Raw genomic sequence first — 24,550 nt, forward strand, 5'->3', positions numbered from 1 at the left:
TTTCAATAATTCTGTCATCACTATTTTTATATTAGCCTGAATCTGTCATACAGAAAATAATCATTGCATACCTGTTCCATGGAGATACTTTTATAAATTACTGTTTGATTCCACTCAGGATTAAGACTTTTCTGAACATATTTAGTCCTTCTCTTGTACTCAGCACTGAATTGGAAAAAAATAAAGAATTACCCTGATTATTTACCTTGACCGATGACTTCATAGTCAACCTGAAGGGCATGCAGACTTTTAAAGGTATTTTGTTTTGAATCACTATGTAATCGTCTCATCATACTCATGTCTTAAACTGTCTTTTAAGTTGAATGCACAATGACAATTTAAAAATATCTTGGATGCCTTTAATTTTCCCTAAGGTATTTTATTTTTAAAGAAAAGCTTTTAGGGGTTCTAACTAGGATACAATTTTAGAAATCTTAATCTCTCCTGAATGTGTCAGATAATTACATGAACTATACAGTAACGTCAATATCTTCTTGTCCTACAAACAATAATTTGATATTTAACTTTCCAATAGCTTTGCAACCGATCATGTCAGCAAAGCCAAATGGTCTTTCAATTCATTTTTTTCTATAAAAAACTGAAATAACTGTACTGACTGAGGAAAGGATGAAAAATGGCTGTTGCTATAGCTGAGATTCCATGAACATTTGTTACCTTATATTTATAGTAGATTTTGACCCTCTTGGTAAAGTAGAATACTTAATCTAGTTATGAAACAATCTTAATTAAATACAAATTCTTGGTTTATGTCAAAAGCTTATGTTACAAATGATGAACCAAATCAAAACTTTTCCTCATTCATTATAACTTGGGGCATTTCAGTTTATCCTTGACTCTTCCATGACCTCTGATCACCAGTTAGAAGCTTATATCTTACACGTTTAAGCATAACTTATTTTCAAAACTTATTCTAATTAAGTCTGACAAAACATTTATAACTGGCATTAACCAGCTAATGGGGTTGGAATTATTGCTATTTGCTATGAGCCAATGGTGCCCACATAGACAAAGCTTTTCTCTAACACTCACTGGCTTTTTCCAAATTTTCTGCCTAGAAAACAAACCTACTTGTTTGGGGTCCATTCACGTGCCTGGACTTCATAAACTGCCTTACCCTAAAGGTACTGCATCCTGACCCTGGATCTGTAGTTCTATTCCCAACTGTCGGCAGACTAACTCTTGTTATATTCTTGGTCTCAAGCATTGCCAAATTCTGGAATACCTACTATTGTTCCCCAGATGCTAATTTACTTATTCATTCTAGATAAAACTATTAAGAATCAAGCTCCAGTTCACCACTCACTTTAGAGATGGGTCTACAGCCAAGTATCTTTTTTTTCTCCCTCTGGCTTTATTCTCTTTCTTATGAGGCATACACAAGGGCAATAATTTCCAACACTGACTGCATATTAGGATCACTTTGGGATCTGAGTTCCAAGGGTGGTAGGTGGGGCAACTAGCACGGCACCCACAACCCCCTGCCCTTCACCCCCAAGGAGAGTCTTATTTAACAGGTCTGGGGTGAGGCTTGAGCATCAGAATTTTAAAAATGATCTAGGTAAATCTAAAGTATTGCCAAGATTGAGAACCACTGAGAACCACTGAGCTCATGTCTCCTAAGACCTCACAGTTCAGCCACTGTGAACTGAATCCAATTTAAGAAATGAAGCAGCACTATTCTTATTTGTAACCAAGCTATCTGAATGTACAAAAAAAGAGTAGGATTTGACAATTTTGTCATTCAGCACAAAGTGCAAATAATTCTGGGGAAATGTATAGGCAATGATTCAAAGACACAGGAACTTTCATAGACTGTGGACAGAAAGTATACATTTGTACATATACTTTTTAGGTAAATTTGTCTATGTCTGGTGAAGTTTATGCACTCAAGTACCCAGAAAATTCCACTTTGACTTAATTCCACTTCTACTTTAGAGAAATTCTCCCACATGTACAAAAGGAATTTGTTAAAGAACATTCATTGCAACATTGTTTCTAATAGTGTGTTAATAATAAATAAATACATTATGATATATTTATTCAATGAAATTTAAGCAGCAGTTAAATTAAATGAAATACACCTTCATTTATCAAGATAGATAAATTTTAAAAAAAATCTTGAGCAAATAATTTGCAGAAGAAAACCTATAGTAAGTTATCATGATATAAAGTTAAAATTACATGAAATAATACTGTAAATTATTTATGTCTACATATATATATGTATGACAAACATTAATATCATAAGACAGCTTGGGAATTACAGACGTTAAACTCTATTTTGTGGTTATCTCAGCACAACAGGGGAATGGTTTCAGAGGACTTCAGGGGTACCTGTAATATATTTTTTATTAAAAAATATCTGAAGCCAATATAGCAAAATGTTACGATTTGGTAAAATTGGATAGCAAGAACACAAGTATTTGTGACAGTATTTTCTATAATTTTCAGTAAGTTTAAACTATTTTATAACAAAATTCAAAACTATTTTAGCAAATTATGTCCCTTTATACTTTATGATTTTGATTCTTTAAATTAATGGCATAAGAAGAATGAATATGACCACTTTTAAGTTTATAGCCAACTTTGGTTGCTACTTTAGAATTCATGGCTATTCCTGCAGTAGGTATACTAAGAAAAAAACACATTGTGTAGTATGAGCTTTAAAGTTTCTATCTGTTTTGGACTTAATTATCCAAGTGGTGAGATCATGGGAAAAACATATTAGGGATAAGATTCATAATACAGTGAACAGTGGTAAAATTGTTATTTTTTTCAAATTCTGAAAAATTGAATGCACAAAATTTTAAAATAAGATTGAAGACGGAAATTAATGTCAAAGGCAAACTCATGTATTTTTACCAAAATTCTATATGTCAGCATATATTAAAATAGCCTGAACTATTGAAATGTCTTCAAAAAGATGTATTAGTCAACATATTTTCTTAATTTATAAATATTAATAATTGTTATATTTCACATGCATACTTTAGTCATTTTTTCACCCATATGTAGCAAAATTATTGAATGCCAACTCTGCACCAGGAATTATGCTCTATCAACATGTACAACTGCAAAACTCTTAATTGTACTGACATACCATTATGTCATGAGAAGCACTTTATAAAGTAAGCACATTGAAATAATAACAGCTAACATTTACGAAATGCTACTTTTTCACAGGCAGAGTTCTAAGTTCTTTTCATGTGTTACATTATTTAATCCTCAAAGCAACTCTATGAGTCCAGTATTATTTATTATCCTATTTTATAGCTGATAAGAACTGAAGCTCAGAGGAATTCAGGCATGTTGGCAAGGTTGCATAGTTATTAATTCATAGGACCAGGTTTCAAACACAGGGAAACTAATTTCTTGCTCTGAAACATGGGCTATATGAACTCAATTGATTAGGCCCATCATAAAATTTCTTAATTGCAGGTTTCATTAGCTGAAGTGTCTAGTTTGTCTTCTTTATTTTACAGTCAAAAACTGTACACTTCAAATTAAATATATGTTTTATATATACAACATAAATTATTTATAGTGTATATATACACATATCGAAAATGAGGACAGCTTTAGAGTTGCCTAGGGAAACACTGAATGGTATATCTTAAGACTAAGAGAGTGCTGTGGAACAACTAGGGATAATTATTATAAAAATTTACTTTTGCTCAGATACACTCACATATAACCCTAATTAGCTGGGAAAAATCTAGATGTTCACTTTACTAGGTTATCTTAATCTTACTAATAAGTTTGAATCTCTAGTTCTCTCAAGACTCAAGGTCTGTGTCCTTTGCCTTTAGGGTTAACGAGGGTAAACACACCTTTCTCCTGATCCTGCCTCTACCAGCCCTGGTTGACCTGTGTAAATGCCAATGAGATCCTTTGCAATCTTTTCACACTTGACTTTCCTGACACGCAGAGATGGCCACACAAAGCTCTTCCTTCAAGAACCCTTGTTTGATAGCTACCATGTACTGACCATCTTGGGCATGATGTCAATGGGCTGTGTTCCCACTTTACACAACGGAAAACTCCACAGTTCTCATCGCCATATCAAGATCTGTGGATTCACAAGTTGAAGGTGGCCAGGTAAGCAGAGGGATTCTTGAATGTGAGCAGAAATCCAGGCTGAGAAATAAGTGGAGTTCCTTTTCCTTTCCTACCGTGTCTGGTAAACACACTACAATCCCTCATGGGAAGACTGCAATAATGACATTATTTTAGGACAATTAAGCCATATGTAATAATCAGAGAAGTTTTTTATAAGGGAAAATAAAAAGTCAATTAATCAAGATGGAACACGGTGTTTATCAAACAAAAATCTAGGGACTTCCCCGGTGGTCCAGTGGTTAAGACTTTACCTTCCAATGCAGGAGGTGTGGGTTTGATCCCTGGCCGGGGAACTAAGATCTCACATGTCGTGGGGTGCGGCCAAAAACTTAAAAAAAAAATCTAAACCTTTATTTCCTTAAAGTTTTGACTAACTTCTTTTTTCTTTCTTTCTCTTTTTTATTATTGGACAATCATTTTCTCATAGGTAGATATGATTTTAAGGCTGGCAGAAAAAGGTACTTAAAATTCAATTACCCTCTCCTAAACCAGCAGAATAAAAACAGTTCTCTGAGTTTCTCTGTAAAAAAAATTGAGAAAGAAGAATGGAATATAATGGATTGTTTTTCTTAACTTTCATAGAATTATCTAAAGTACTGAAGGTCTTCATTTCTTTTATTTGGTTTTTCTTGATTGGAAAATATATATATATATTTCTTTATTGAAAAAATATATAATGAGTCCAATAAAGATATATGTGTGTGTGTGTGTGTGTGTGTGTGTGTGTGTGTAGTTTTTTTCAAAATTACTCCTCTGAGGATGTTGCCTTTAATTTAGAAAGAAGCACAGAGCATATCCCATTTTATAAGCTTTGTTTCTCTGTGTGCAATAGTGCATTTATGGGCTGTCACTTGATTGTCCTCTGTGCTCCCTGAGGTCTGACACTATGGCTGTGTTCTCAATTCCAACCCCAGCACAGAGTCTGGAGCAGTCTGTGCTAAATAAATGGTTTTTGGATGGATCTTTAAAACATGTTTGTACTTCTCTTTTTCCTTTAAAATCTATTGAAATAAAATGTTTTGGCTTTCAAATTGTAAATACACACAACACCTGAATCTGCTTTACATTCTTTCCAGAGGAAATAGTTTGAGATGCTAACAAGGGTGTTTAGAGAAAGTCCAGCCAGGAATTAGGCTTCCAGGTATCATGATAGCAAAAATCAGCTTCAGTCATGGCAAAATCTCATTAGTGGGAAAAAATCTGTACTTTGTCCAACAGTGTAATGAGAGAAAACCACAATGAAATCCTTCAGATATGCTCATTTCCATTTCTTAATTATCCGGGGACAAGTTTTGAGTTCATGGACTCTTCAGGCTATTTCCTTGTCTTTCTTTCACCTCATCTCGGCTGACATTTGGGCTGTCAGAGCTTATGAGTATCTTGACTAAAGGATGGCAAGAGGAAATGAAAGGAGAAAAGAAAACTGGACCAGTGAAATTCTTTTAGTTAACAGGACATTTTAAAAAAAATTTTAAGAATGAAGGATGTATTACACTTATTATTGAAGAAAAGTTGTTTGATTTTCTATATAGTGTTGTTAAATAATTTGCTGTAATTCAGCAGCCCAAGCATTCTGCATTTCTCTTTTTGCAGGGATAACTGACCATTGGCTACATGGAGTTTATTATACATATTTCTAGCAATAATAGCAACTGCCATTTATTGAGAGCTTATTACGTGCCGGACATTATGCTTATCATTTTTGGTGCATTCTCCCTGTGTTTCACAAACACCCTGGGAGGGGGGCTCTTATGATTCCTAGGTGGAAGAGGAAATAGTTTTAGAGAAACTGCACAACTTCTAAGTGGCAGGGCTGAAATTCAAATCCAAGTTCTTAAGGACTTCCCTCACTGGTCTCCTCAGCCTAACGTACAATGTCAGTACCTCATCAGTATAATTCCTTTTCACATTGACAGTTCTCGAAGAGATGATGAAAGTGATTTCAAGATGAAAGATATGATGAGAAAGTGACTCCAGATCTTCTAAATTGTAATCTAATACATCCCAGATTATTCTGACCATTATTTACATTTACAGAAAACATGTTCTCTTCTAAGTTAAATATAGACAGTCATTGTCATTCTGACAATTTCCCCCTGGTTTCTCTGGATAAAAGAGAGGAAGCTTCTGAATAAAGTGACTGATAACATCTGTTCTAAAATGACACTATCTCTTTGAAACAAAACTCATTTCGCGTATCACTCTGAGAGATCTGGAGGTGAAAGAACCAGTCATAACAAGCAACCTTTCTCAGTATAAAATTTTACTGGTTGCCATAATTATGTGGTTGCAAAGAAACAGAAAGTTTCTGGGCACCAGAAAGGTTGTAGTGACTAATACTATTCTTTGAGATAATTAAATATTTAAGCATTTACAAATCAGAAACTGCCTCTTTTGGGCAACAGCTTGTCAGGTTTAGTAAAGATGCTGAATTTTAATGTCAAAGACAAAAATCCTGTAATATTCTGGGTGGGACTAAAATTCCCATCACGCTGTTGCTACAGATGGTACTAGATTCACCTCCCCAACTAAATAACACATTTAATTTATAATGCAATGAGATGTGCAAAAAATTGCTTTTGGCTATGTGTTAAGAAATATCCTTAGCTGACAATGTAATGATGCAACATGCTCTAGCAGAAAACAGACAAACCAAGGAGGTTGCTCTTATGCTGTTGCTAACACCCTAGAGCAGGCAGATTATGGCATCCTATATTACACAGCAATAATTTTGTGGTGCAGAAGGTATAAAGGCATGAAAATGTTTCAATATCAGGTCTAAGTGAGGGTAAAAGACCAGACAGCTATCATCTTTAAGATGAGATACACACCTAGTACTCATCATCCAGATGATCAGTTAACTCCTCTTGAAAAATGACTAGATTTTTTGTTTGGTTGTCATAAAAGACTCAGAAGAATCTGAGCCATGATTTTTGCATGAGGAGCTAAATGAATTTTAGCAGACAAATTATAAATGAAAACTTTAGTTATATCTAATTTCAAAGTGATAGTTCCTTATTCATACCTTTCTATGTTTTTACTCTTTTCTACTTTTCTGGGCTCCAATGCACATACCTGCTACACATATTTAGTAATGTTGTGGTCAGAATAGTCTGCTATTAGCCTAATTCAATTGATACAAACACGTAGAAAAATAAAAATTATAGCGGAAGTTGAACTGCAGGTGAATGTACTTAAAAGGCAAACAAGAGAACTCTAGACATTTCACTGAAGTGTGACACTGAAAGAGAACCAACTCTACCTTGCATTCTGGACAACCATGACTTGACTGCATTGATTCCAAGAGCAAGAATGAAGGATACAGCAGGAAAGTAGGAAAGACGGCAAGAAAAAAGTTAGGAACAGAAATAAGGAAGAAAATGTGAGAATAAAAACTAGAGGAGCTATACCATAATATATTAACAACATGAGGCAGAAAATAATCTTAGAACTAAAGTGAAAATAATACCTCACAAGTGTAGTAAATTCCAGGGTCTTGGCCACTATAATAATTAGGAGTAATTTAATGAAAGGGCTAGGAATTGAACACGAGTAGCACATTAGCCTGCTTTTTGGTCAAATTCCACCCAGAAGGCATGTTTTGTTTGACAAATGGCATGGGGATAGCTTTAGGTGGGACCTCACTCTTCATTTCACTATAGTTCCCACCCTACTTTCTCTGTTAAATACTCCAGAATGGACTGACATATTCACGCTACCTGCCTGACCTTTCCGGTTATTCAAGTTTGCAATAGTCTAATTGAAACATATCCTGTAACAAATAAAAGATAACCACTCTCTTATAGTATAAAAGGTGATACTCCAGGATATTAAAGAAGATAGAAAATAAAAGACAGTGCTTTATTTTCATTCATTCATTAGCAAATGCTGATTAGAGAAATATCATTGGCAGTCATTTCCTCTTGTCACATAATACTGTCATTAAATAACAATGAAGGTCTAATGACCAAAATCAAAGGCAGAATGAAGTTATCAGTTCGTTATATTCATGTTAAAAAAAATAGTGGTGGGACTAACCAAGATGGCGGAGTAGAAGGACGTGCTCTCACTCCCTCTTGCGAGAGCACCAGAATCACAACTGGCTGCTGGACAATCATCGACAGAAAGACACTGGCCTTCACCAAGGAGGATACCCCACGTCCAAGGACAGAGGAGAAGCCACAGTGAGATGGTAGGAGGGGCACAATCAGAGTACAATCAAATCCCATAACTGCTGGGTGGGTGACTCACAGACTGGCAAACACTTATACCACAGAAGTCCACCCACTGGAGTGTAGATTCTGAGCCACACGTCAGGCTTCCCAAACTGGGGGTCTGGAAATGGGAGGAGGAATTCATAGAGAATCAGACTTTGAAGCCTAGTGGGAATTGATTGCAGGACTTTGACAGGACTGGGGGAAACAGAGACCCCACTGTTGGAGGGCGCACACGGAATAGTGTGTGCATCGGGACCTGGGGGAAGGAGCAGTGACCATGGGGGAGACTGAACCAGACCTACTTGCTAGTGTTGGAGGGTCTCCTGCAGAGGCGGGGGCTGGCTCTGTTTCACCGTGGGGACAAGGACACCGGCAGCGGAGGTTCTGGGAAGTACTCCTTGGCGTGAGCCCTCCCAGAGTCTGCCATTAGCCCCACCAAAGAGCCCAGGTAGGCTCCAGTGTTGGGTTGCCTCAGGCAAAACAACCAACAGGGAGGGAACCCAGCCCCACCCATCAACAGTCAAGTGGATTAAAGTTTCACGGAGCTCTGAATGCCACAGCAACACTCAGCTCTACCTACCACTAGAGCCTCCCATCAAGCCTCTTAGATAGCCTCAACCACCAGAGGGCAGACAGCAGAAGCAAGAAAAACTACAATCCTTCAGCCTGTAGAACAAAAACCACATTTACAGAAAGATAGACAAGATGAAAAGGCAGAGGGCTATATACCAGATGAAGGAACAAGAAAAGACCCCAGAAAAACAACTAAATGAAGTGGAGATAGGCAACCTTCCAGAAAAAGAATTCAGAATAATGATAGTGAAGATGATCCAGGACCTCGGAATAAGAATGGAGGCAAAGGGCTTCCCTAGTGGCGCAGTGGTTGAGAATCTGCCTGCCAATGCAGGGGACACGGGTTCGAGCCCTGGTCTGGGAAGATCCCACATGCCACGGAGCAACTAGGCTCGTGAGCCACAACTACTGAGCCTGCGCGTCTGGAGCCTGTGCTCTGCAACAAGAGCGGCCGTGATAGTGAGAGGCCCGCGCACTGCGATGAAAAGTGGCCCCCGCTTGCCACAATTAGAGAAAGCCCTCGCACAGAAACGAAGACCCAACACAGCTATAAATAAATAAATAAACAAATACTTAAAAAAAAATGGGGGACTTCCCTGGCGGTCCAGTGGTTAAGACTTCGCCTTCCAATGCAGGGGGTGCAGGCTCGATCCCTGGTCGGGGAGGTAAGATCCCACATGCCTCGCGGCCAAAAAACCAAAATGTAAAACAGAAGCAATACTGTAACAAATTCAATAAAGACTTTAAAAATCGTCGACATCAAAAAAGTCTTTAAAAAAAATGTAAAGTCTATAAAAAAAAAAGAATGGAGGCAAAGATTGAGAATATGCAAGAAATGATTAACAAAGACCTAGAAGAATTAAAGAACAAACAAAGAGAGATGACCAATACAATAACTGAAATGAAAACTACACTAGAAGGAATCAATAGCAGAATAACTGAGGCAGAAGAACGAATAAGTGACCTGGAGGACAGAATGGTGGAATTCACTGCTGCGGAACACACTAAAGAAAAAAGAATGAAAAGAAATGAAGACAGTCTAAGAGACCTCTGGGACAACATTAAACGCAACAACATTCGCATTATAGGGGTCCCAGAAGGAGAAGAGAGAGAGAAAAGACCAGAGAAAATATTTGAAGAGAGTATAGTCGAAAACTTCCCTAACATGGGAAAGGAAATAGCCACCCAAGTCCAGGAAGCACAGAGAGTCCCATACAGGATAAACCCAAGGAGAAACACGCCGAGACACATAGTAATCATACTGACAAAAATTTAAAACAAAGAAAAATTATTGAAAGCAGCAAGGGAAAAACGACAAATAACATACAAGGGAACTCCAATAAGGTTAACAGCTGATTTCTCAGCAGAAACTCTAAAAGCCAGAAGGGAGTGGCATGATATACTTAAAGTGATGAAAGGGAAGAACCTACAACCAAGATTATTCTACCCGGCAAGGATCTCATTCAGATTCTATGGAGAAATCAAAAGCTTTACAGACAAGCAAAAGCTAAGAGAATTCAGCAACACCAAACCAGCTCTACAACAAATGCTAAAGGAACTTCTCTAAGTGGGAAACACAAGAGAAGAAAAGGACCTACAAAAACAAACTCAAAACAATTAAGAAAATGGTCATAGGAACATACATATCGATAATTACCTTAAACGTGAATGGATTAAATGCTCCAACCAAAAGACACAGGCTTGCTGAATGGATACAAAAACAAGACCCATATATATGCTGTCTACAAGAGACCCACTTTAGACCTAGGGACACATACAGACTGAAAGTGAGGGGATGGAAAAAGATATTCCATGCAAATGGAAATCAAAAGAAAGCTGGAGTAGCTATACTCATATCAGATAAAATAGACTTTAAAATAAAGAATGTTACAAGAGACAAGGAAGGACACTACATAATGATCAAGGGATGAATCCAAGAAGAAGATATAACAATTATAAATATATAGGCACTCAACATAGGAGCACCTCAATACATAAGGCACCTGCTAACAGCTATAAAAGAGGAAATTGACAGTAACAAAATAATAGTGGGGGACTTTAACACCCAACTTACACCAATGGACAGATCATCCAAAATGAAAATAAATAAGGAAACAGAAGCTTTAAATGACACAATAGACCAGATAGATTTCATTGATATTTATAGGACATTCCATCCAAAAACAGCAGATTACACGTTCTTCTCAAGTGTGCACGGAACATTCTCCAGGATAGATCACATCTTGGGTCACAAATCAAGCCTCAGTAAATTTAACAAAATTGAAATCATATCAAGAATCTTTTCTGACCACAACGCTATGAGACTAGAAATGAATTACAGGGAAAAAAACGTAAAAAACACAAACACATGGAGGCCAAACAATACGTTACTAAATAACCAAGAGATCACTGAAGAAATCAAAGAGGAAATCAAAAAATACCTAGAGACAAATGACAATGAAAACACGACGACCCAAAACCTATGGGATACAGCAAAAGCACTTCTGAGAGGGAAGTTTATAGCTATACAAGCCTATCTCAAGAAACAAGAAAAATCTCAAGTAAACAATGCAACCTTACACCTAAAGAAACTAGAGAAAGAAGAACAAACAAAACCCAAAGTTAGCAGAAGGAAAGAAACCATAAAGATCAGAGCAGAAATAAATGAAATAGAAACAAAGAAAACAATAGCAAAGATCAATAAAACTAAAAGTTGGTTCTTTGAGAAGATAAACAAAATTGATAAGCCATTAGCCAGACTCATCAAGAAAAAGAGGGAGAGGACTCAAATCAATAAAATCAGAAATGAAAAAGGAGAAGTTACAACAGACACCGCAGAAATACAAAGCATCCTAAGAGACTACTATAAGCAACTCTATGCCAATAAAATGGACAACCTGGAAGAAATGGACAAATTCTTAGAAAGGTATAACCTTCCAAGACTGAACCAGGAAGAAACAGAAAATATGAACAGACCAATCACAAGTAATGAAATTGAAACTGTGATTAAAAATCTTCCAACAAACAAAAGTCCAGGACCAGATGGCTTCACAGGTGAATTCTATCAAACATTTAGAGAAGAGCTAACACTTATCCTTCTCAAACTCTTCCAAAAAATTGCAGAGGAAGGAACACTCCCAAACTCATTCTATGAGGCCACCATCACCCTGATACCAAAACCAGACAAAGACACTACAAGAAAAGAAAATTACAGACCAATATCACTGATGAATATAGATGCAAAAATCCTCAACAAAATACTAGCAAACAGAATCCAACAACACATTAAAAGGATCATACACCATGATCAAGTGGGATTTATCCCAGGGATGCAAGGATTCTTCTATATACGCAAATCAATCAATGTGATACACCATATTAACAAATTGAAGAATAAAAACCATACGATCATCTCAATAGATGCAGAAAAAGCTTCTGACAAAATTCAACACCCATTTATGATAAAAACTCTCCAGAAAGTGGGCATAGAGGGAACCTACCTCAACATAATAAAGGCCATATATGACAAACCCACAGCAAACATCATTCTCAACAGTGAAAAACTGAAAGCATTTCCTCTAAGATCAGGCACGAGACAAGGATGTCCACTCTCAACACTATTATTCAACATAGTTCTGGAAGTCCTAGCCACGGCAATCAGAGAAGAAAAAGAAATAAAAGGAATACAAATTGGAAAAGAAGAAGTAAAACTGTCACTGTTTGCAGATGACATGATACTATACATAGAGAATCCTAAAACTGCTACCAGAAAACTGCTAGAGCTAATTAATGAATATGGTAAAGTTGCAGGATACAAAATTAATGCACAGAAATCTCTTGCATTCCTATACACTAATGATGAAAAATCTGAAAGAAAAATTATGGAAACACTCCCATTTACCATTGCAACAAAAAGAATAAAATACCTAGGAATAAACCTACCTAGGGAGACAAAAGACCTGTATGCAGAAAACTGTAAGACACTGATGAAAGAAATTAAAGATGATACCAACAGATGGAGAGATATACCATGTTCTTGGATTGGAAGAATCAACATTGTGAAAATGAGTATACTACCCAAAGCAATCTACAGATTCAATGCAATCCCTATCAAATTACCAATGGCATTTTTTACGGAGCTAGAACAAATCATCTTAAAATTTGTATGGAGACACAAAAGACCCCGAATAGCCAAAGCAGTCTTGAGGGAAAAAAACGGAGCTGGAGGAATCAGACTCCCTGACTTCAGACTATACTACAAAGCTACAGTAATCAAGACAATATGGTACTGGCACAAAAACAGAAATATAGATCAATGGAACAAGATAGAAAGCTCAGAGATAAACCCACGCACCTATGGTCAACTAATCTATGACAAAGGAGGCAAAGATATACAATGGAGAAAAGACAGTCTCTTCAATAAGTGGTGCTGGGAAAACTGGACAGCTACCTGTAAAAGAATGAAATTAGAATACTCCCTAACACCATACACAAAAATAAACCCAAAATGGATTAGAGACCTAAATGTAAGACTGGACACTATAAAACTCTTAGAGGAAAACATAGGAAGGACACTCTTTGACATAAATCACAGCAAGATCTTTTTTGATCCACCTCCTAGAGTAACGGAAATAAAAACAAAAATAAACAAATGGGACCTAATGAAACTTCAAAGCTTTTGCACAGCAAAGGAAACCATAAACAAGACGAAAAGACAACCCTCAGAATGGGAGAAAATATTTGCAAACGAATCAACGGACAAAGGATTAATCTCCAAAATATATAAACAGCTCATTCAGCTCAATATTAAAGAAACAAACACCCCAATCCAAAAATGGGCAGAAGACCTAAATAGACATTTCTCCAAAGAAGACATACAGACGGCCACGAAGCACATGAAAAGAAGCTCAACATCACTAATTATTAGAGAAATGCAAATCCAAACTACAATGAGGTATCACCTCACACCAGTTAGAATGAGCATCATCAGAAAATCCACAAACAACAAATGCTGGAGAGGGTGTGGAGAAAAGGGAACCCTCTTGCACTGTTGGTGGGAATGTAAATTGATACAGCCACTATGAAGAACAATATGGAGGTTCCTTAAAAAACTAAAAATAGAATTACCATATGACACAGCAATCCCACTACTGGGCATATACCCAGAGAAAACCATAATTCAAAGAGACACATGCACCCGTATGTTCATTGCAGCACTATTTACAATAGCCAGGTCATGGAAGCAACCTAAATGCCCATCAACAGACGAATGGATAAGGAAGTTGTGGTACATATATACAATGGAATATTACTCAGCCATAAAAAGGAACGAAATTGAGTCATTTGTTGAGACGTGGATGGATCTAGAGACTGTCATGCAGAGTGAAGTATGTCAGAAAGAGAAAAACAAATATCGTATATTAACGCATGTATGTGGAACCTATAAAAATGGTACAGATGAGCCGGTTTGCAGGGCAGAAGTTGAGACACAGATGTAGAGAATGGACATATGGACACCAAGGGGGGAAAACTGCGGTGGGGTGGGGATGGTGGTGTGCTGAATTGGGCGATTGGGATTGACATGTATACACTGATGTGTATGAAATTGATGACTACTAAGAACCTGCAGTATAAACAAACAAACAAACAAAACAACTAATACTAAACTTTCTTTGGGTTATTTGTATGGAAATACGTTAATATAAATGTTTCAGACATTACATGAAATTTCTAAAAATCTTATATGTTCTGGTATAATGTTATAAGTCATAATCTTAGTTATTACTTTAAAATGTATATCTCAGAAATAACTAATTTTCTTGTCAACTGCATTATTATGAACTTTCCTCAAATCTTTAACTGGGGTCATTTTTAAGTCTTATGTCATTTACAGACAGTTCTGGGTGTACTCTGATGCTTTTGCAAATATGTCCCTATAAAAGGGTTTCATCTTCAAGAAATTCATGGAAAAGACTCTGACAAGTACAGGTTTCTGGTAACTGACTGTACTGCTGAACTGAACGAATAAGCATTTTCAGAACTCTAATGAAAAACTGATGAACTCATAAAAGTGCTAACAAAATATCAAGATAAAAAAAATTAATTACATGGGACTGAGTGAACTGATGAGGATGAGTATAATTTTTGTGACTTTCTGTTTGAATTAAAAAAAAAATCCCCCCCAAAAAAAATAAGTAAATAAGTATTCACTTTTGTACCTAATTTTGACATGTAATTCCATATTTTTCTTTGTAAAAAGAGCCCAAGAATTGTATAAGCTTTAGGTCACAATACACCTAGATATGCCTCTGGTAGAAACCTTAGAATTACTGAAGTATTCTTGTTCACCTCATTTTATTTAATTCTAAGAATTACTATTTCATCCTTCAAAACTCTCTTGGACTTTCTCTTGTGAATTTCTGCTGATACTACTTAGTTCAGGGCTTCCTCACTTAAAACTGCATCATGATGAATGCCTGATAGTTGGTTTTCCTGACTGCAATCTCCCTTCCAAATAAATCTATCCTATGTAAAGCTGGCAGACTAATTTTCTTAAAAAGAAACATTGCTTATTTTGCAAAATTCCCATCCAAACTCAAGATATTTTGGTGTCTTTCCACTATCACTGATCTTCTACACTTGGGATGCTTAAATGCCCAGGCAAAAGTGACAGTCAATCAGAGGGTACTTGAAGCCACAAGAGAAATGTGACACATTTTTCTAGAGTATCATTTTTTCTTGATAGCAAGTAATTTAAAAGATTATTTCCCGCCTTTCTTTTCTTTACTTGTATCAAAGAGATATCGAATTGAATGTAAAAAGATAAAACACTTTTGAGCTCAGATGCAGAAAATTAGATTCACTATTATTCTTGGCTCATGACACATTCTCACCATTGGTTCATTCAAGGCTCTCAAGCATTCATTCATTCTTTCATTTAAAATAATACAACAGGGGAATTCCCTGGCGTTCCAGTGGTTAGAACTCCGAGCTTTCACTGTTGAGGGCCCATGTTCAATCCCTGGTTGGGGAACTAAGATCCCAGAAGCTGCGCAGCTAATAAATAAACAAACAAACAAATAAATAAAACAAATATCCATGAAGTCACCACCAACATGAAAACTAGTACATGAATTTACATTTACATTCACCTCTTTGACCCTCCATTGCATCACCCAGCCTCTTCCCATTCAAGGTAACACTATCTAAATCATCATTCTCTTGCTTTTCTTTTTAATATCACAGGTATATATATATATGTATGTATATATATATATGTATGTATATATATGTGTGTGTATATATATATATATATATATATATATATATATATATATATATGTGTTCCTAAACAGTTTTGGGGGGCAGCTTAGAAGTTATTAACTTTATAAGAAGTCTATCACATGCTGTATGTAATTCTTACAGACTTACTCTTTTCACTCAATGTTATATTGCTAGGATTAATGCACATTATGGCATATAACTAATAAATTCATTTGGAGTGCTGTATAAATATATTCTAATTTATTTATCTATTCTTCTACTTGTAGATGGGCATTTGGGTTGTCTTCAGATTTTGATATTAAAGAGAATGCTCATATGAACAATCCTGTGTATGTCCTGGTACTTGTTCAAGTTTCTTTTGGGTATATACCTGGAGCAAAATGGTAGGTCAAGGGGTTTCCAAATGTTTATCTTTACAGGGTAATGACAAACTTTCAAAGGAGGCTGTACCAATTTATACTCCCACTAGAAATGACTAAAAGATTCTGCTGATCCACATCCTCTAGGTATGGTCCAACTTAAAAGTTTTTTTAAACTATGGTAACATATGCACAATATCAAGCCTACTATTTTAACTATGTCTAAGGGTACAGTTCAGCGATATTAAGTACATTCATATTGTTGTGCAATAATCACCCACCACATCCATCTCCTGAACTTTTTCATCTTCCCAAACTGAAACTCTATGCCCATTAAACAATAACTCTCCTCTCTCTCCTCTTCCCAGTCCTTAGCATCCACCATTCTACTTTCTGTGTCTATGGATTTCACTACTCTAAGTACCTCGTAGTGAAATAATACAGTATTCATACTTTTGTGCCTGGCTTATTTCACTTAGCATAATGTCTTCAAGGCTCATCTACGTTGTAGAATGTGTTAGAATTCCCTTCTTTTAAGACTGAAATATATATATATATATATATATATATATATATATATATATATATATATATATGTGTGTGTGTGTGTGTGTATATGGACACATTTTGGTTATCCATTCATCCATCTATGAACACTTGGATTGCTAAGTATAAGGGAAGAAGGGAAAATTGGAGTTTGGGTGAAAGAACTGGATAGGTTCAGTCTGGGATATCCAAACGGAAATGCCCAGTTGGCAGTTAAGTTACTAGGTCTGAGAATCAGAAAAGAAACCTGAGCTACAGATATTATTTAATGAATTATCAGTGGATAAATGGTAACTGAAGCTACTGAAGAAAGCAAGAGGACAGGGAAAATGAATAGAATGAGAAAAAACTAGTTCAAGGATTATGTGCTAGGTGGTTTAATAAGAACCAGTAACAATAACAGTTAACACTTATTGTGACCTTTCTATGAGCCAGGTACCATTCTAAATATTTTGCTCAAATAATTTAAAAAAAAAAACAACTTTGGACATAGGTACTATTATTATTATGCCATTTTACATTTAAGGAAACCAAGGCACAGTGCAGTGAAATAATTTGCCTGAAATTGCACATTAAATTGAGTGGTGAAGCCATGATTTGAAGACAGGTAGCCTGACTCCAGAATTTTGTTCTCAACCCTATACAAACCTCACAGTAATTCTGGAAGGTAGGTATTTTTACCTCTACTTCATAGATTAAAAAAAAAAAAATGAGGCTCAGAGAAATTAAATTAACTTGCTAGAGTAATACAGCTTGCATGAAGTAGGATTACGATTCAGAACTAAAGACCATATCCTTTCATACATCACTTATGAGAAGAGATTTAATTTCTCTCATAATCTTTTACAATGCCTTGCCTAGTACTAAATATTTGTTTAAAAAATGGTATTATTATCCTTAATTATTACTACTAATAATGTAAGAACATTGAAGTTTAGCTCCAATTTACCTTTCACAGGAAGTTACTTGAGGTTGCACCACAACATAAAAAAAGTATAAACTAAGGCGGAAGATGTGGGTCCAGGAAATAGTGACTCGTACCCTAGAGAATAGTGAAAGGAAGTCCCAGTACAAAAGCCTTATAGTAGAGAAATTGGAGCAGGACAGTGAATTTTTGGAGAGTGGTCTTCATGGAGAAAACTTTGAAATCTAAAAATTAATACAATGAGTCTTTAGAGATATGATAAAGGAATCTGGTAGCATGTAGTAAAGATGTCACTGAACTGCCTCTAGCACTGTTCTTCAACAAAGGGCATTAGGGTCATGATATTCTTTCCCTAGAGAAGGAAATGTTATCCTAGCAGACAGTTCTGTAGTAAATATTAACATAGGAATAACTGAAATGCTTTTTATTACCGTATTTCACTGATTTTAAGACTTTTCCCCCCATATTTTAAACCTCTGGATGGGATGCATCTCACAATCAATGGTGTGTCATGGTTTAATTATTTTCTTTCTTAGTAGTACATAAAATAATAGTGCATCTTCTAATCAATAGCATGTTGGATTTGATCAACTATGTGTGCCACAGTTTTATATGCTTTATAATATTACTCTTTCTAATTTAATCTTCCTAACAGTTTCATGTAGCTGATACTATTACTATTTTATAGACAAGGAAATTGAGGCTCAAAGATGTTAAACAGGGCTTCCCTGGTGGCGCAGTGGTTGAGAATCTGCCTGCCAATGTAGGGGACATGGGTTCGAGCCCTGGTCTGGGAAGATCCCACATGCTGCGGAGCAACTGGGCCCGTGAACCACAACTACTGAGCCTGCGCGTCTGGAGCCTGTGCTCCGCAACGAGAGGCTGCGACAGTGAGAGGCCCGCGCACCACGAGGAAGAGTAGCCCCCGCTCGCCGCGACTAGAGAAAGCCCTCGTACAGAAACGAAGACCCAACACACCCAAAAATAAATAAATAAATAAATAAATTTATAAAAAAAAAAAAATGTTAAACAATATGCTCAAGGACTGCTGTCAATTAAGTTGCAAAGCTAGAATTGAAAACCAGGTCTGGGGAATTCCCTGGCGGTCCAGCAGTTAGGCCTCAGTGCTCCCACAGTCGGGGCCCTGGGTTCAATCCAGAAATCTTGTGGCATGGCCAAAAAGAAAAAGAAAACCAAGCCTTACTTCAAAGGTCATGCTCTGTTGCACCTCAACATTTACCATGGGTGATACAAAGCTGAATAAAAACCATCGAAGTTGAATAGTTTAAGGGGGATGAAGTTTTTCCAACGCCTCCAGAAAGAACCAATCTTGCCCTCATCTGTGCTCCCGTAACATTTTATGAGTACCTCTGTGGATGTAAAATGTCACCTGCCATATCAGCAAACATAGGCTACTGTGGCCATCAAGCCATCAGCCACTACATCAGCCCTGAGGCAACTCAGGGTAGAGAAAAACAAACAGGCTGCTGGTCACCAAGCTGTCAGCCACTGCAGCTGTCCCCAGTGGTGCAACCTGAGGGGATTCAGGATGGAGTAAAAAACAGGATGCTGGCCCTAGACAGTTAAGGTGCATATCAAAGGAAGGATTTCAATAAGCCCAAACTCTTGCATCTTCCCATACACAGCTAAATTCATAAGCTTGAGACGTCTGGTTTTTCTTCAATTAGCAGTAATCTTTTGATTGCCAACTACCTGGTTTTTGTTGCAAAAACTCCTATATATCCTTGCTCCTCCCTTGCTTCTTTGGAGCAGTGTCTCAGAGCTGAAAGGCTGCCTCCCGGGCTTAAGGCCTCAGAAAGTCCGCGTGGAATAAAATGTAACTCCCAACTTTCAGGTTGTACAATTTTTTCAGTTGACACCTCTAGTATATGTTGTTATAATGTATAACTTACAAGGAAGTCAGGAGTAGTATCTTAATCACCCTTTCCAACCTTACAGTGCCTACCACTGATCCTGACACATGAAGAGAAACTCTGTTTCTCTGTTAAAAGGAAACAGGGTCTCTGCCACTAAGTGTAAAGAGGAGACAAGAAATGCACATATAACTAATAAAGGCCAAATATAGTGTTATAGGAAAATTATAAATAAAATGCATTGGAGTTTAGGAGAAAAGAAAAAAAAAACGATAGAGAGTACAGGTCAAGGGGAAACAGTTCAGCCAGCTTCCAGATTTTCCTACACACACACAGACACAGTCTGCAAAAGCTGAAAAGGCTGAAACCAAGCTAATGAGACAATTTCTCTACCCATTTTAAAATTTAATGAGTTACCAGCATTTATAGACTGAACTTTTAAAATTTCACATAAAATCAGGATTTTTGGATTTTCTTGAAAAATGGGAAGGTATTGGAAACTGGGTGCTCATTCTCCAAGGGAAATTGGTTGGATGTATCAATTGTTCCCTTCAGATAAAGTTAGTGCTCCCTTGCTCATCATAGTACCTCCCACCATTTTCTTACGCCCACCCAGTGTAAAATACTTTATAGCTGACCATAATGGGTATTTGGGTTTAGGACCCCTTCTCAAGACACACCGCTCACTGCTCTATTACACACCGGGTATTTTCAAGCACCGTGTCTCTGCCTGGAAAGACTCTGCTTTCTACAAAAGCACTCAGACTTCTCTAAGCGACTGCTTCAATTCCTTTTACCAGCTTTCTCTGACCATCCCCTCAACCGGGTCACCGCAGCATTCTGGTCATACCTCTATTAAAACCCTAATCACACCGTATGTACAAGTTTTTCTCCTTTACTAGAATGTGAGTGCCTGGAAGCCAGCGGCCCACGATTCATTGACGTTCGCGCCCCAAATCCGTGGCCCGGCATCTAAACACAGGCATTCGGTACGGGTGTGCGGAAGTCAATCTCCTCACTTTACGCAAACCTAGGGTAAACTACCTACTCGACCTTAGATGTGGGGCTGAGACAGAAACGAAGACGAGTCAAAACAAGTGGACTCTGGGCCACCACCGCGAGCAAACGCTACCGGACGAGGTCCCGCCGCCGCAACTCCGATTCAGTTGCTCCAGTTCCAACTCTCGCGAGATTCGGCCTGAGCGCCAGCCCGTAAGCCCCACGCAGCTCGGTTTCTACGGGATTCTCGCGGTAGCGCGACACGCCAGGAGGAGCACTTCCGGCGCTGCGCCCCGGAAGGGGAAGTGAGGCTTCCAGGCTGACGGAGCTGCTGTGTTACTCGGCTGTCCTGAAATCTAGGAAAGTCGTTTTCGCTTCACTTTCCCTGGCTTTCGAGCGCTTCCCCCCTGGCGGGTGGGAGTGCAGAGGCTGAAGCGCAAGATGAGCACCATGTTCGCAGACACGCTGCTCATCGTGTTTATCTCCGTGTGCACGGCTCTGCTCGCCGAGGGTGAGAGCGGCTGCTTCTCTGACGTTTGATCAGTCCCCGAGGGAAGGATCCTAGGCACTGGGTCCCTCGAGCCTAGGGAGAGGGCGCGAGCCTTGCTTCCTTTGGCGGGGGTGGGAGTGGGGTTCACCTCCATTCCAGGGAATCTTACCTCCAGGAGCGGGAGGGGTAGTGTGGAATCGATTGCCGAGGTTTCTTCGGTCTAGGGGAGGTTTCACTTGCGTGTTTGTGAAGACACCTTCGTATCTTGTCACAGTTTTGGTTGAAGATTCAGTTGTCTTAACGTTTGAAAAAAGTTAACTATTGGTGAATATAGAGCAGAAAATTGAAATCCATTCTTATCTAACGGTAACCACTAATAAAGGCTGTTGTGACCGTTCCAAACATTTCTCTATTAGCATGTTGCTTTTAATGTTTCAGGTATAACCTGGGTCCTGGTTTACAGGACAGACAAGTACAAGAGACTGAAGGCAGAAGTGGAAAAACAGAGTAAAAAATGTGAGTATGGGAACATCCTTTAAAAACAGTTTTAACACATGAGGCTCACTGAGTGCATGTTCACAGTACATATATTAGGAGCATCAACTCATATAAAAACTTTATAGGAATACAAAGGTGAATCTGACTAGAATTGAAGTCTGTTTAGAAATATAAGACTTTTTTTTAAAGAAAACTTTTTTTATAAATTTATTTATTTTATTTTTGGCTGCATTGGGTCTTCGTTGCTGCGTGCAGGCTTTCTCTAGTTGCGGCGAGCGGGGGCTACTCTTCGTTGTGGTGCGTGGGCTTCTCATTGTGGTGGCTTCTCTTGTTGCGGAGCACAGGCTCTAGGCACACGGGCTTCAGTAGCTGTAGCACACAGGCTCAGTAGTTGTGGCTTGCGGGCTCTAGAGCGCAGGCTCAGTAGTTGTGGCACACGGGCTTAGTTGCTCTGCGGCATGTGGGATCTTCCCGGACCAGGGCTTGAACCCGTGTCCCCTGCATTGGCAGGCGGAGTCTTAACCACTGCACCACCAGGGAAGTCCCGAAATATAAGACTTTTATGCAGAATACCTAATACAAACCTCAGCGGAGTGACTGACAAGAGAGGTACTTATTATGTGCTGTGGTGGTTCTAAAGAAGAGACCCCATTCAGTTGTGAGGGGCTATGGAAGCCTTTGTGATGCAGATAGCCTTGCAGTCCTTCATGCGTAGTTAGAATTTGGACAGAGGATGAGATGAGGAAGGAGTTCCAGGCAAAGGAAATAGTATATGTGCAAAAATAGGGAAATTTTAACTAGTAAGGTGTGTTTGGAGAACAGCAGGTCATAATGATAAGTATCAAGGTAAGTGGTGTCTTCAGGGATAAGCCAACTTTCATTTGGGTCTGATGGTTGAAGGAGTATTTGAGGAAAAGGTTAAGAACAAATCGAGTTTGTTGTTTTTGAAATAAAACAGGAATTCCACAGGATACAGCTGAGGGGGCTGCTATAGGCATAATGTGAATGGTTCCTTACAAGCTTGGTTTGGTTTTCAGTCTCCTTTTCTGCCTTATAAAGATTAACTCTAACTTTCACATCTTAAAATTCTTGTGACTTTCTGTATTCTATGACTTTACTGTATGTCTTCATAAGAGTTTGAAGTTTTCTTTCTTACAACATCCCATTTCTAATATCCACATAGTAACAATTTGTGGTCAGTTGTATAAAATTATTCTCCTTTTCTAGAAAAGGAGATTGAGACTCAGAAAGGTTAAATGACGTATTAATGTCTCAGAGCAAACAAAGAATTAGAAACCAAATTCAGGCCTTTTAAGTTACGGTTTACTGTTCCTTCATTTATTCAATGTTGATAATGCACCTCAACATATTTAAAACCAAACTCATTATCTTTACCTTCACACATGTGATCCTTTTCCAGTATTTCCCTATTCGGTGAATGGTACTTCCTTGCTTCCAATGGTGCAAGCCAGAAACCTTACTATACTTTCTTCATTTGGCTTTCAGGACACCCCACTGTCTTGGTTCTGCACTTAACTTGTCAATTGGTCGTTCTTTTGCAGTTTCCTTGTTGGTTCCTCTTCTTGACCTCCTGTTGTTGGGAGTGACCAAAATTTATTTTTTTTCCTCTATACTCACTCCCTTAATGAACTCATTTATGTGCTCTATTTGCCAGTGACCCCCCCAAATTTATATCCTTAGCCCTCTCTGTTAATGCAAGATTCAAATATCCAACTATCAACTTGTTAATTCCACTGGAATGTCTAATGTATATCTCAAACCCAAGCTGTCCAAATTGAACACTGTTCTTCACTTCTAAGCCTGCTACATTTGTAGCCGTCACAGTCTTGGTCAGTGGTAATCCTGTCCTTGTGTAGGACATAAGGACATAATCCTTGTGTAGTTATCTTTGACTCTTCTCTCACAGCCCACATCCAGAACTGTTGGGCTGCCTTCAAATATATCCAGAATCTGCCCACTTTACATCACCTCCACTGCTAACTACCATAGTCCAAGCCACCATCATCCTTTGCATGAATTATTGTGATAGCCTCCAACAAGTGGTTGTGTTTCCCTGTAATCTGTTCCCAAGATAGCAGCCAGAATAATCTTTTTAAAAGTATATCAGATCATGTCCCTTCTCTGCTCATAACTCTGTGATGGTGTCCCATTTTAACTCGGAGGAAAAGCCAAAGTTTTTACAGTGGCCTACAGAGGTCCCCTGTTACGGCTCTGATCTTCTTTCCCTCTCATTCACTGTGCTCCACCCTCACTGACCTGTTTGCTGTTCCTTACTACACATCAGCCTCACTCCTGTGCTGGGACCTATCTAATGGCTGTTCCCTCTACCTAGAATGTTCTTCTCTGTGATATCTGTTTACCTAACCCTTGTAACTTCTTCAAATATTTGTTCAGAGCTCACCTCAGTGAATCTTAACTTGACCACCGTATTTAAAACTGCAGTCAGCCTACCTCCTGTACCACTGCCACTCCTCATCTTCCTTATCCTGCTATTTGTTTTGTTTTCATTCATCTGCTACAATGAACGCTTCACTAGGGCAGGGTTCTTTTTTTTTTTTTTTTATCGTCGTTGTTTACTGATGTATCCCATGCACCTAGAAAAGTGGCTGGCACATGGTAAATGT

At 38.0% G+C, this 24,550-nt stretch overlaps 2 protein-coding genes across 3 annotated transcripts in view; one reads left to right on the forward strand and one right to left on the reverse strand.

Annotated features, from left to right (window-relative positions):
• The window catches only part of LOC309635762 (protein piccolo-like), a 32,546-nt gene extending 11,489 nt beyond the window's left edge, over positions 1 to 21,057 (reverse strand). Inside the window, exons 1-3 of the mRNA XM_082407392.1 lie at positions 21,051 to 21,057; positions 7,403 to 7,429; positions 72 to 165 (exon numbers count right to left, since the gene is read on the reverse strand). Coding sequence (XP_082263518.1) covers positions 72 to 165; positions 7,403 to 7,422 — 114 coding nt within the window. The 5' untranslated portion in view covers positions 7,423 to 7,429; positions 21,051 to 21,057. The remainder of the gene's footprint in view (positions 1 to 71; positions 166 to 7,402; positions 7,430 to 21,050) is intronic.
• Positions 21,058 to 21,195: 138 nt separating this feature from the next.
• The window catches only part of TMCO1 (transmembrane and coiled-coil domains 1), a 55,096-nt gene continuing 51,741 nt past the window's right edge, over positions 21,196 to 24,550 (forward strand). Inside the window, exons 1-2 of one of the 2 annotated variants that reach the window (XM_082407435.1) lie at positions 21,196 to 21,428; positions 21,846 to 21,923. In XM_082407435.1, the coding sequence (XP_082263561.1) occupies positions 21,359 to 21,428; positions 21,846 to 21,923 (148 nt within the window). In that variant the 5' untranslated portion in view covers positions 21,196 to 21,358. The remainder of the gene's footprint in view (positions 21,429 to 21,845; positions 21,924 to 24,550) is intronic. The other variant, XM_082407434.1, reaches the window with a different exon arrangement.

This window comes from Balaenoptera borealis (genome assembly GCF_965194805.1).
Source record: "Balaenoptera borealis genome assembly, chromosome: 1".
NCBI lineage: Eukaryota > Metazoa > Chordata > Mammalia > Artiodactyla > Balaenopteridae > Balaenoptera > Balaenoptera borealis.